The sequence below is a fragment of the Hypomesus transpacificus genome, chromosome 11 (assembly GCF_021917145.1).
Source record: "Hypomesus transpacificus isolate Combined female chromosome 11, fHypTra1, whole genome shotgun sequence".
NCBI classification, from domain to species: Eukaryota; Metazoa; Chordata; class Actinopteri; order Osmeriformes; family Osmeridae; genus Hypomesus; species Hypomesus transpacificus.
Window position 1 is genome coordinate 13,168,280 of NC_061070.1, and position 12,533 is coordinate 13,180,812.

Consider the following 12,533-nt stretch of genomic DNA (forward strand, 5'->3'; position numbering starts at 1 on the left):
TCACCAAGAGTCACACAGCACCCATTAGAAAACACACAGAGTGGCCCTTTTAGTGCCTGGTAAATTTAGATCCCAGAGAGGTAAATTTAGCCCATGATTAGTGCCCGTGGGTGGGGTGGGGCAGTGCCAGGAGTAGCTAGCTAGTACTAAACGGTAGCATAGTAGACAGGTGGCATAGAGGAAGAGAGAGTGTCTGTGTTCGAATGTTTGAACAGAAACCCCATGTAAGTCGTCAGGCTGAGAACACATGGATGTGGCCCACACACAAGTGTGCAAATGCAGGAGACTGTCGTCATCTCTCTTTACTCCACCAGCCCTTCTGTCATTCCATCATGAGCACTAATTTGCGGTCGACATGCAATATTCAAGCATTCTAAAAATAAAATAAAAAGTGCAAGATGGGAAAGGTTTTCTGACTGAATGTGGGTTTGGTCTGACTGAACTCAGAACACAGATGGGAGGATTTGTGAGACATTAGCTGATTTGAGCCATTGCAACACCTCCACCCTCCAATAATGAAAACAGTCAAATCAGAACTTCTGTTTTCCCTTCTAAACAAAACCAATCTCTCACTTGTTGACAGACCATAGCGCTATTATAGGCTTGGCAGAGACGCTTGGTTGGTAAAAGCTGTTCTGGGTTTGAGGTGGTGATGATGAGGAGGGGTGGTATGTAAAGTCTGTTCTTTTAGACCTGCCCTAGACAACCAGGCGCATCTCTTTTAATGCTCCAGTTGGATGTTATTGAAATGTTTGTTCAGTTGTTGAGAACATCTTACAGAACGTCTGAGACACCGTGGCAAGCTTCACTACATCAGGTTCCTGTGTGCAACACCTTCCAACTACAGAGCTTTGGTCACAGACACTCAGACGTTTATGAACGCACTTAAAAAAGGCATTGCACATTTTCATCTCTCTCTCTCTCTCTCTCTCTCTCTCTCTCTCTCTCTCTCTCTCTCTCTCTCTCTCTCTCTCTCTCTCTCTCTCTCTCTCTCTCTCTCTCTCTCTCTCTCTCTCTCTCTCTCTCTCTCTCTCTCTCTCTCTCTCTCTCGGCTGAACACAGCCCACCCTCAACACACACACACACACACACACATTCCACACACAGTAGCTTTGATTGGTTGCGGGTAGTTAAAATAAACAGCTCTACAGTATAAATCAGAGACAGGATCTGAGATTAGGTCGTTCCAAACCAGGATAAAAATAATCATGGGCATCACATATTAGTTAGAACTATATTAGTATACATTGCTTACAGATAGGATTCTCAAACATGTTCTTTGCGAGTTCCCCCATATTTTGTTAAGTTGTACATAGGGTTTACAGATGCAAGCCTGTGTGTCTCTCCAGCTGTGCCTTTACAGACACTGTGTCTGTGGGACAGTTCCTGACACCGCCCTGCCCCATCACTACCACCTCCAGTCTTGAGTTTCAATAGAAACATTATTACCTGGACACGTTTAAAATTAATCTTTTTCCATTTCGGAAATTATGTTTACTCTTGATAGTTAAGATCTTCAGGGTACAATGGACGAGACCAGACCAGGATTGCTAGTTCCTCTGACATTCAGCACCAGGACAAAGGGACTAGTGTCAGGTAGGACAGGGAAGCATGCTACCTAAAGTGGAGGACACAGCTGTGACTAGGTTCCAGATGGGGGGGGGGGAGAATAGCACCACTGCCGAACGCACCAACAGATTTCTCCAGATAACGAGTGTGCACCTTGAACGTTAGAGAGAGCGCGAGCGCAGAACCTCTTAATCCCCCCTCCTCATCCTCAGCCTCTTTAGAGAGCGTCAGAATAGAAAACACTGGAACATTTCATGCCACCAGGCTCAGACAGAAGGCGCAGGAGGCTCTCTGAAAAGGCACAGAGGTCACACTATTGTTTGTCGAATTTTCTTCCTCGCGCAAAAGCTTTCACAATGTAGGCCTACTCGTTTGTGGACATGGCTAGCAGTCTGGGTTACGTAGCTCAAGTAAACAGAGTTCACCGAGCGGAGGGATAATGGTGGTGTCGTTATGCAAGGAAGGAGGGGGGGGGGGAGGATTTTGAGATAACAGTGTGCGGAACATCAATGGAGGGTGGAGGGTGCTGACTGTGCAGATATTTAGCCCCCCGCACACAAACAACCACTAGCAAACCAGCACACACACACACACACACACACACACAGGGAGCAGTGTAGAGTATTCTTAGGGGTCAATGGGTGACTAAACATTAGTCATGAATCATTTAGAGTGAGCAGCATGGAGGATGCCACTGAGATGGGGCCCGGGCGGGACGTGGGGGTGGAAAGACAGCCTCTCAGACACTGTAAAGCAGCTTCGGAAAGAAACCAGTCAGATTGTAACTGGCAAACGCAATCTCCCACCTGAAGCATCTGGGAACTGAGTCTGTTTGTGTGTGTCTGTATGTAAAGGTACACGACCACACTGCATGCACACAATTAAAGTGCCTGTTGCCAGTTGTGAACCACTGACAAGACTGCTGTGAGCACGACAACAATTATTTGTTAAATGATTCAGTCATTGAAAACAGTATCCCTATACCGCCCATGGCTGCGGGGCATGGCCATTGGCCTATGCTTCAGGAAAAGGGTTGAGAAAACTAAATGTAGGGCTGCAAGATCAGTACCCTGGCAATATAGGCGACCGTCAACAGTAACACACACACACCTGTGTATGCCTTGCTCCCTGTGAGAGTAGAGGGAAGCCGAGCTTGAAAGAAGCTGTTATCGGCTACAATCCCCTCCCTCCAGACCTGTGAGCCGTGGCTGGTAATGTTACTTCAAGCTTCTGAAACGCTAGCTATGTGTTCATACGAGAAGGAGGAGTCACGGGCCGAGCCGTGAGGGAGTTTTAAACTTTATAGTAAGAGTTAAACCGGGGTGAAAACCCTGTTCTCTTCTCACCAATCCCTCTAGATGGCTCTTCTTGGTGCGTAATCCAGTAGGAGAAGTGAATGGGTGAGAGAGTGGACTGTACAGCACAGCTAACCCTGTGGGCCGAAGTGGAGGCAGGGGGAGGGGGGGCAGGCAGGTCAACAGGCAGGGTAATGCTGTTGGGATCAGGCAGACACAAAGAACCAAAAGAGAGAGATAAAAGAGGGAGGCCAAGCATACTTGCTTCCTTCTCCCTTTCCATAAAAACCTGTTCAACGCTAAAAACCATGTGCTTGCCAGACAGCGTTATACTGAATATAATCATACGCATGTATTCCATGTGACGCAAGTAATAAGTAAAACAATAAGAGATTAGAATGAATCTGGTATAGCTCATTTTCACCTAAACTCCTCCCCCCAGCCTGACAGAGAGCCATGCCAGTGTCGGTCTCTCCAGGTGGCTGATGGGAAGGTTCTCTAGTTTGGGCCTCCTCCAGCCACATGAGTGTGCCCGGGCAGGCTGCGGGGGGACCCCCCCCCCCCCCACGCTATTTGACCTTGAGTGGGGGCTCCCTCTCCAGCCAGCGCACACGCACTTTCTGTTTGTAGTGATACTCCTTGAGGAAGTCCTGCAGGGCCGGGGGCAGTGGCAGGCCGCCGATGCCGTCGTAAGTGGTCTGGCGGCAGATGGCGGCCCTGGCCAGGTGCTGCAGGCCAAAGGGGAAGGTCCGGTGGAGCGGCGCCGTGAGCAGCGGCTCGAAGAACATGCAGGCGCTGGGGTCTTTGTAGTGCTCCAGGAGGCCCGTGACGGTGGACGAGTGGAACACGCAGGGGTCGTGGGCGTCAAAGCTGAAGTTGTGGTTCCACTGCTCGATGCGCGCGTGCAGCGAGCGGTTGTAGCGGCGGAAGCTGACGGAGAAGAGGTAGTCCTCCTGAGCCGAGTCGCGCAGCAGGAAGGTGCCCTCGGGGCGGCCGTCCAGCAGCGCTTCAGCCTCGTAGCGGTCCATCACGCCCCAGTAGCAGGGCAGTGCTGTGATCTGCAGCAGGTCTGGCACCAGGCAGTGGATGTAGTCGATCTGGGTGTGCACCTTCCAGGGCCCCGGCTGGCTGCGGCTCAGGTGACCCTCCCCGGAGGCGTGGCGCTGCTTGGGCCGGCGGGCCTGCAGGCAGAGGGTGGTTGAGTCCTCCTCCGAGTCGCAGTCCAGAGACGACGCCCCGCCCAGCACCTGCAACGACGCCCCCGACGCTATGGACCCTGCCGATGAGCTGGCCCCGCGGGCCTCCCCCGAGGCCTCGGCCGTGCAGGGGGCCATCTTTGGTCCCAGTTTGTACAGAGAGGAGCCCTGCACGGAGGCCTCCAGGGTGTGGATCTGGGCGTTGGGCGGCGGGTCCACGCCCTCCTCGATGCTGAGCCGGCGGCGCTCGCGCAGGCGCTCTTCTTCGTCCTCCGGGGAGGGGTGGGCCGGATCGAAGGCGTCCAGCAGCGCGGTGGAGGAATGCGGGCTGACGGGCGCCGTGTGCTGCTTGATGAGGTGCCACTTGTGGGCGAGGTCCGAGCCCGGTGGGAAGGGACAGGTCTCCAGCATCAGCTCCGTCAGGTGGATCTTGCGTTTGGAGGCGACCGGGGTCTTGGAGGAGCGGGAGCGCCGGCGGGGGGGCAGGGGGAGGCACAGGCCCACCGTCTCGCTCAGGCGCTGCCGCAGAGAGCGGGCGCTGAGGCTGTGGCCCCCGGCCCCTGAGTCAGCCATCTCCTGGATGGAGCTCACGCCGTAGCGCCGGTCCCTGCGGCTGGACGCCCCCCGGGAGCGCCCCGACCGCCGGTCCGCCTCGAGGGAACTCTGGGTCTTAGTGGAACACGAGTGTTTTTTCTTGCCCCCCCAAGGTGCGTGCCGAGAGTAAGAGTCTCTCCGGGCCAGAGGGACCCCCCCAGGGCTCCCCCTCACGTCCTCGCTCTCCTTGTCTATAGTGATCTCCACAATCTGAGGGATGTCTGACACACAGTTGTGACGGCGGCCCGCAGTCACCAGAGGGAGAGGCAGGAGGCTCCGAGACGGGCTGGAGGCCCGGGAAGCCTGGGACTCGCCTACGGTGCCTCCCCGACCGAGGTCGACCACACAGTGGACACCATCCACCTCCACGCTGCTCTCGCTGCTAGGTCCCGCACCATCGCTGTGAAAGAGGGTCTGGCATCTGCTCCTCAGGTTGCTCCACATCTTGCCCACTTTCTCCATGGATAGGAGGCCAAGACCTGCGAAACACAAGCAACATCTCAGAATAAGCTACTGGGGAGGCAATTTCACACACTGCATTGAATGAGGCAACAATCTACATTAAAGCAAAACACCCAACTCCTTAGTATGGTGGGTAGTTACAAACTTCTTTTCTGCATGATTACAATGCACCTCGTTTAAGGTAAATGTAGGTTAGTGTAAAGGAGGGTATCATTGACACAGAATATGTGAGAGAGAGCATGAGAGTGTAAAGGAGAGAGAGAGAGAGAGTTGCCAGGCAGACGTGCAGGGACACAAGGCCATGGCTATAAATGAACCCAGTGATCTGCTCCCAGCTGATCTGCTGGTATGTACTGTATTACAGAGCCAGTCTGGACCTGACCAAGAACTTTCCCTGTCACGACAGCAGACACACACACCAAAACCGGAAGAAATGATTCTTCCAACATGTTGGGATTAAAGAAGACTTTTAGAAGCAGTGGCACCAGCAGCTCTTCTTCTCTCCATGTATCACTCATTTTCACCCTTCCCACAACGTATCCCTAATAATGAAATGAAGTGAGCAGTGCTCATTTACAAACCAACTTACTGAATAAGCGGTGATACCGTGTATATTCATGGTGTTATCGGCAAAAGATCCCTTTAAAAGCCAATTTCACAGATAACATTTGACCCTTTAAAATGAGATACAGTGAGCATGGCTGCCTTGCTCACTAAATGTTGGCACGCACAGTTAGACCTTGATTGTCTTAAAGCTAGCGAGATCTGCAATGTCAGCAGCAACAGGCTTCAAACGCTAAGGAATCAGGCTTCAGGGAGATACCGGCAGACAGCCACGACTGATTAAGTTGATTTAGAACACCAAGGTCTCTCCTCCTTGGAACAGCCAATCACAAAACCAACTGATGACATCCGGCCCAGGGCTCCTGCTGTTTCCCCTCAGTGACGACGGATATCATCCTACATTGTACAGGTGATCAGCTGGGACCTTGTTAGCTAGAACGGCTAAATAACCATGAGGATTAGAAGTCATTAAACGATGTTAAATATGCATTCAACAGTTTTTATGTATGCAGCTGTGTGCAAACACTGAGAAACAGCACCATTTAAATATTTCTCATGCAGTTCTCTAGGCACCATGGAGACTAAAGCTGCGTTTCCAAAGGAACCAGGGTCTAAAGTGGAGTTGAGGGGAACCAAAATTTGGAACAATTAAGTCCCTGCTCCGGTACTCAAAAAGACAGTAAAAAATTCTGCAGCAGCAAACAAGTAGTTAGTGCTGTGTCTGCAGTTGGACACTTCTCGCTGCAAACACATCATCACCATAGAGAAGAACATACGATAGATGGATCAATGACAAAGTCCAGGCCTAATTAGTCTGAGCTTGAATTACAGCTGCAATTGGATTTGGAAACCTGCAATGACAGTGTATTCTAAAATCTCATAAGCGAGCTGAATATCTCACTGTCATTTTTTTTTTTTTACCTGTACACTGATGCCAGATTAGTCTTCCAAGTTTAAAACAAAGTATTAACATTGCAGATGTTGATTGTTTACAGTGTGCAGATGACAGCAAATGCATAGGAGTTCAATGTTTCATATGTGTAAACACAGTCCCACAACACTTCAGCCAGCTGGAGTCATCTTAAGGTGCAACCACAGTTTAGAATTCAATTGTAAGCAGCACTTGCAAACTAATGTTCTACTGACAATGTTTAGGATGCACAGTTGTCAAATTGTACTGGACTGAAGTAATAAACCACAGATGTATGGGGTAACATGCATGCAAAATACGTTATTTTTACTGGATCCTTATGTTCCCCTTCAACCCACATCCCTGTGCTGCATGACCCCTGAGTTTTTGTTCATGGCCCTGGCCCCCAGAAATATTTCTACTATGATACAAGTAAGGGATCACTTTACATATTTTTCCCATTAGTACTTCTGCAGTGGCCTGATGTTGCTACCATTTAACTACCTAAATTTAGTTTGAGCTAATTCAGGTCCATAGCTTACTATTCTTACTTTCTCCATGCCTATGTTTAGGACCCTTCTCTCTATGTGTAAACTACTTTGCATGTTTGTAAATATGGTAATACTCTTATCCCAGAATGTGAATGGGGCCTTTCAGAAGCATTGATGGGGTTAAAAAAGAAAAGAAAACCCTGTCCAGTCCACCTGCTTTATTTTGAGACAATGCGGCTTACAGCCAACATTATAATATAACAGCCTGGGTTGTATTAAACGTGTGAGAAGTACTAAGCTAAACCAAGGATATTCAGACCCACCACCCCTGTCGTTTTAGATGAACTGGTAATATGAAACTACATCAGGAACATCTTGGGAGGCGGGATTTTTCCATGTGGGTTGGTGTGTATTATCCTCCTTCTGCTTGCTTATCACCTCCCCAAAAAATAATGTAAAAAAAAAAACTGACAGCAAAGTAACGAATTAAGAATACAGGAACTTGGTACCATTTAAAAAGGTATCAAGACATTTAAGAAACATTTGTAGAGAGTATTGTAAAGACCCCCCTCTCCAACCTACCAGGTCATGAAGACTACAGGGGTATTCACACGTGGCTCTCCAATTGTGTTCTGCTCTGAAAGCATGACAAGGGAGACATGACCAACGCTGTCAGTTAGCTAATCTGTCTCCACCCTTGCCTAATTAGCATGGCTCCATTCTGATTAGCCATCAAACAGAACTCGAAGAGGGCTCCAGAAGTTGAACACAAAATGATATGGCAGATGTGGGCAAGATCTATCCATAGAATACATATCTGCCTTCATCCCAAGGCATTTAATGCTCAGCTAACAATAAGAGATAGTTTGTTTAAGGCTGGAGAAAGACGGCCTTCTGCCAAGAGCAACAAACCCAACACAAACGTATGCCTTCATACCAGAAGCACCATTTTTTTCTTTTTGTTGTTGTTTAAACTCCTGCAACTGCAAGCTTAAATATGGATGTAAAGTGGAGCATTAGATGTAATTGCACTCTGTACAGTACAGGCAATTCAACAAAAATTTCAAATGTACTAATTCACTACGACGGACATATCTGACAATGACTGTGACTCCCAACCCATTTTGAGGTCTGCCTTCAACAGAACTGGACTTCTTCTGCTCTTTGACAGCTCAACACACCCATCCCCTGGGGATCCCAGTGATCTAAGAGATGGCTGGAGTGCAGACAAGATTAAGGGAGGAAGCCTTCTCTCTGCCCAAACCAGAATGGGCTAAATGAGATATTTGTGGTGTCTCGCTTTTAGAAAGATGTGTGGGATGGCAGGGAGCCATGGGGAGGAGGGGGGGATTCAGGCCGTCAACATTAACAGAGTTTTCCCATCTCATCTAACAAGCAGCCCCCCCTCCCAGATCAATCAAACGTTGACACAATAGTTACTAATTATGCAGGGTTGTCTATTTAAAGATTCTGATCAAGCAAACTGGAATTGGCAGTCATCTGAAAGTGAATGTGCATATATTCAATGTTTCAAAAACATTTGATAACTATGACCATAGACTTGATCGACTATAGTCATAAACAAACTACTCGTCATTGGTAGAAAACTGCATGGCTTGCAGGATGGTCATAATTCATAAGAACGATTAATTGTACTTCGTTTAAAATGAATCATCGATAACATGAAAACGAAGTAGATTGTATATGTTACGTGAATCTTTTGGCACAAAACGTCCCTTTCCACGTGACAAATTTCTAATCATCTTGTCACTGGTCAGCCCATTTCTAATACCAACTGGTTACACTGGTAGGCTATTCATTTGGAAGAGGCCATTGCCAATTTTCGCACGCGAATGTGAGCGCACTACTAGAATGGGGGAGGCAGCCCACTAATGTTTTAAACTCATGCAGAATCGGCCTAGGTCTAGCTATGTGATGTGCAGGCCTTATCCTTGGTCAGGCTGCAAACATGTTAGCAAGCTAGCTTGAAGAACATTGCCCTGGGAGCTAGCCAGTCTTGTTAACGTTACATCATGGCCGGAGAATAGAGATCTAGCAGTTAAGACATTTAGTGCGAAAATGCTGGTGCTGTACACATAACCCGACATATTTATCAAACGAGGAGGACAGAAAATAACTTGAAAGATCCGCTTTCAGAACGTTATCACCCGACAGAACATTAGCTCTCCCGTCTTTCTCTCGATAGCTAGCTAGTGCTAGCTTCCTAAGCGCTACAGCAGACCCACTCGTTCTGGTTACATTGGATGATGGACAGTCATGGGGTCGGCCAAATTATGTGGTCAGAGGCTCGCTCAGAAGAGCACACTACTCGTGGCTGGTTAGCCAACTGTGAAACTTGAAGTTGTGACGCATATTTCTAAAATGTAACCTAAATTATTATTATTTTTAAATAACTAACGTTTTCAATACAGCAAGGTACAGTAAATTAATGTTGTTCTTGCAGAACATAAGAGGATATAAAGCAGCAAACTAAGATGGACTATGTAGTCCGCACACAATGAAATTGGCTTATTGTTTGAATGGGTTTATTGAAATTAGGCATTCGTTTTTGATCATTGTAGGAAACTGACAACCCAGTATAGAGCAGGGCTTTTCTATGGTGTGTTAAACGAAGAGACCCATTCAGTTGGTTATCCTAGCACGGCGACTTAGTTAGGCTAGCTAGCTACGTATTAGCAAGCTGGAAATTACAGACACTTACGTACATTGCTTCTATGTAGTAACAAAAAGCAGACAAAAATAGAATATGTATTACATAATAAATGTATAGTACAAATAATTTGAAGCTTACCCTTTTGTCTTTAGGAACCGCTACTCAACCGCTCTCTTTGTCTGCAAAAAATGGCTATCAAAAGAAGTCAGGCACATATCCCCCTTGCGGTCCACGGTGTCGGACGAAACACAAAAATGTAAGCGGGACGTTTTTGATATCATTCCGATAGCTTCTGATTTTCAAATGCCTAAAAACCATAATCTATTTTTAATTTTGACTTCTGAAAGTACCGCGAACAACAGAAAATAGCATATTTTTTCTCATGGCCGAAACTGCATCAAGCCCGTGGTCGTTCCTGTTCCTGACAGCCAATATGACGGTCGCTAAGCAAAGCCGAGAGAAGAATTGAAGAGGCGTACAGTGGATTGCTGGCGGGTAAAGAATGGCATCATTGAAGTCCAATGGGGAAAGCAGGACGGTGGCGAATTTCCGATGGTGGATACGGATAAGGAAAACCTACAGGGTATGATAGGCACCACATGTCTCCAATGACAGCAGAGACTAGAACCAGATGCTTCTGAGCTGCAATTTGGAAACGTGGAGAGATTAAAATTATACTTTGCTTTACGAAATGAAATACCCTGTAGCAGATCTACACAGTCACACGTTAACACATCTGAATTTAAAAAAAATGCGATACAATTCCGATATACAAAACTGTATGCTCTAAATTTAAATATTGCCTTTCATTATTTATATTCTGTTTATTTGGTCTTAAATTAGGCTGTAACTAGTTCTGGGTTTCAAGATGGGCTTGGGCCTGTCTTGATTTTGTCTTGATTTCTCCTGAATAATAAGCATCATATTGGTTCATCATGTTTATAAATCACAAGAAAATATATTTTACACAGCCAAACACACTTTCTTGAATTGAATCTTGAGTTTTATTATACAATGTAATTCAAATGTGCAGTCAAACATAATGACAAGTTATTTAACGTTCACCATTTTTATTCAACATTTAAATATCCGTGAATCCTTAAAGAGTTAACTATCAAATTTGAAATAACCAACAAACTGTGTTCTTCTGACCTCTATATAATACATGTAGCTACTAAACACATAAAAGCCCAAATCAAAACACAATCAAAGGTGTCCGAAGAGCTTTCATAATCTTACCTACAGGTGACCATGTAACATGTTTCAATGTCAACAGGAAGTGTTACAGTATGGATAAGTAACAGTGACCCCCACCTCCAGGGAAATCACCAGCCCTCTGATTTCATTGAGCACATTTTACATTACATTTCACAGCATGTCACTGATCTGATTTATATATTTCCAACAAAGGATATGAAGCATGCAGCAAAGTCCCAGGAGACGCTGGTTATAATTTCCTGTTGGACAGCCTATTTCAAATGTTGTAAACAATAATGTGTCTTGTTCTGTTTCTTTCAGTCCATTTTGCTTCTATTATCAATTAATTCTGCATACTGTATGTAGCAAGGAAACTGAATGTGTAAATGCTAGTCTGCTGTGTGTGTGATATAAGAAGTATGTTCTTACAATAGGTGTGCAAAGGGGATGACTGGTGGAACTGGTACAAAGTCTGCGTGATCAAATGATATTTGGTAGGAATTTTCTATAATTAAAGTAATCTATAATTACTTCATATCAGTTGAATGAAATGCATATTTTATGGTGGGAAAAGGCAGACACAAGAAAGTATAACATACTCAAGTGTTTAGGGTGGTGCAAAATTGTGTTTAATCAAAATACCTTACATGCATCACCCAGGATACAAAAAACGTATATACTTTACTACTGTCATTTGCATTCATTATTATTATTTTTTTTTGTCAGTTGTAGATTGCTGTGACTTAGTCCCCTGTTCAGCGAAGTGCATGTGCGCACCCTTGAGGGAACCTGGGAGAGAGGGGAGGCTGCCACCGGGTGGAATTAAAATGCAAGTACACTAGGACAATTGACAAAAATGGTCATTAACCTCAGATATCTTAGATTACATTAAAAAGGTACCTAATAGTATACAATGTTCAATTTCCTCTGATGAAACCTTTTCTAAAAATCTAAGCACTGTTGGAAACAAACCATTAAACACCAGCTCATATCCAACTCTACAGTTGTTTCGATCTTCACAGGGGTCAAGCAGGAGAAATAGCTCTCCATGAAAATCCATTAAAAGAGAATCCATTAGGCTACTTATCCAATTGAATTCGCAAATGCTATTCATTTTAATCAAGCCTTTTAAAACTTCTATTAGTTTATTATACATACAGTGTTGCATAAAAATGTCATTCTCAACCTTAACTTCAAATTGTCTGTCTCCTTGTTAGTAGTTTATAGTGGCTCCTTTATTTTAGGCTACATTGAAGTGTGCATATTTGGCACTCAAAGATTTTGAGGCAGCCTGCTGAGTTTAATCTATTAGTATATCAGCTTCTGACACTCATGTGACTGTTCAGCTAAAAATGAATGATTTTCTCTGGCTCCCTCCCCAACTGTGGCAAAATGCCTTTTGTCATAGTCCTCTTGACTTATAACCTTTTCTGGAATTTTTGGGAATATATTAAAAAAGAGACAAACTATGAGAGATCACATGATCTATCTATTCTTGGCAAATTTGTCAAGATCATTCAGAAATGTTTGTATGAAGAGTTGAATAATTGTGATGCACATTTGAGTGATCTGATATGTGTT

The 12,533-nt window shown here is 45.6% G+C and overlaps 1 protein-coding gene and 1 long non-coding RNA gene across 2 annotated transcripts; one reads left to right on the forward strand and one right to left on the reverse strand.

Annotated features, from left to right (window-relative positions):
* Positions 1-1,033: 1,033 nt before the first annotated feature.
* Positions 1,034-10,203, reverse strand: socs5b (suppressor of cytokine signaling 5b). The gene is made up of 2 exons (XM_047028803.1): positions 9,894-10,203; positions 1,034-5,133 (listed from the first exon to the last, which is right to left on the reverse strand). Exon 2 carries the CDS (start codon positions 5,114-5,116, stop codon positions 3,434-3,436), a length of 1,683 nt encoding a protein of 560 aa, XP_046884759.1. The 5' UTR covers positions 5,117-5,133; positions 9,894-10,203; the 3' UTR covers positions 1,034-3,433.
* Positions 10,204-10,260: 57 nt separating this feature from the next.
* LOC124473425 lies at positions 10,261-12,305 on the forward strand. Its single transcript, XR_006956726.1, has 3 exons — positions 10,261-10,338; positions 11,387-11,446; positions 11,679-12,305. It is a non-coding gene; the product is annotated as an uncharacterized LOC124473425 (long non-coding RNA).
* The last annotated feature ends 228 nt before the right edge of the window (positions 12,306-12,533 follow it).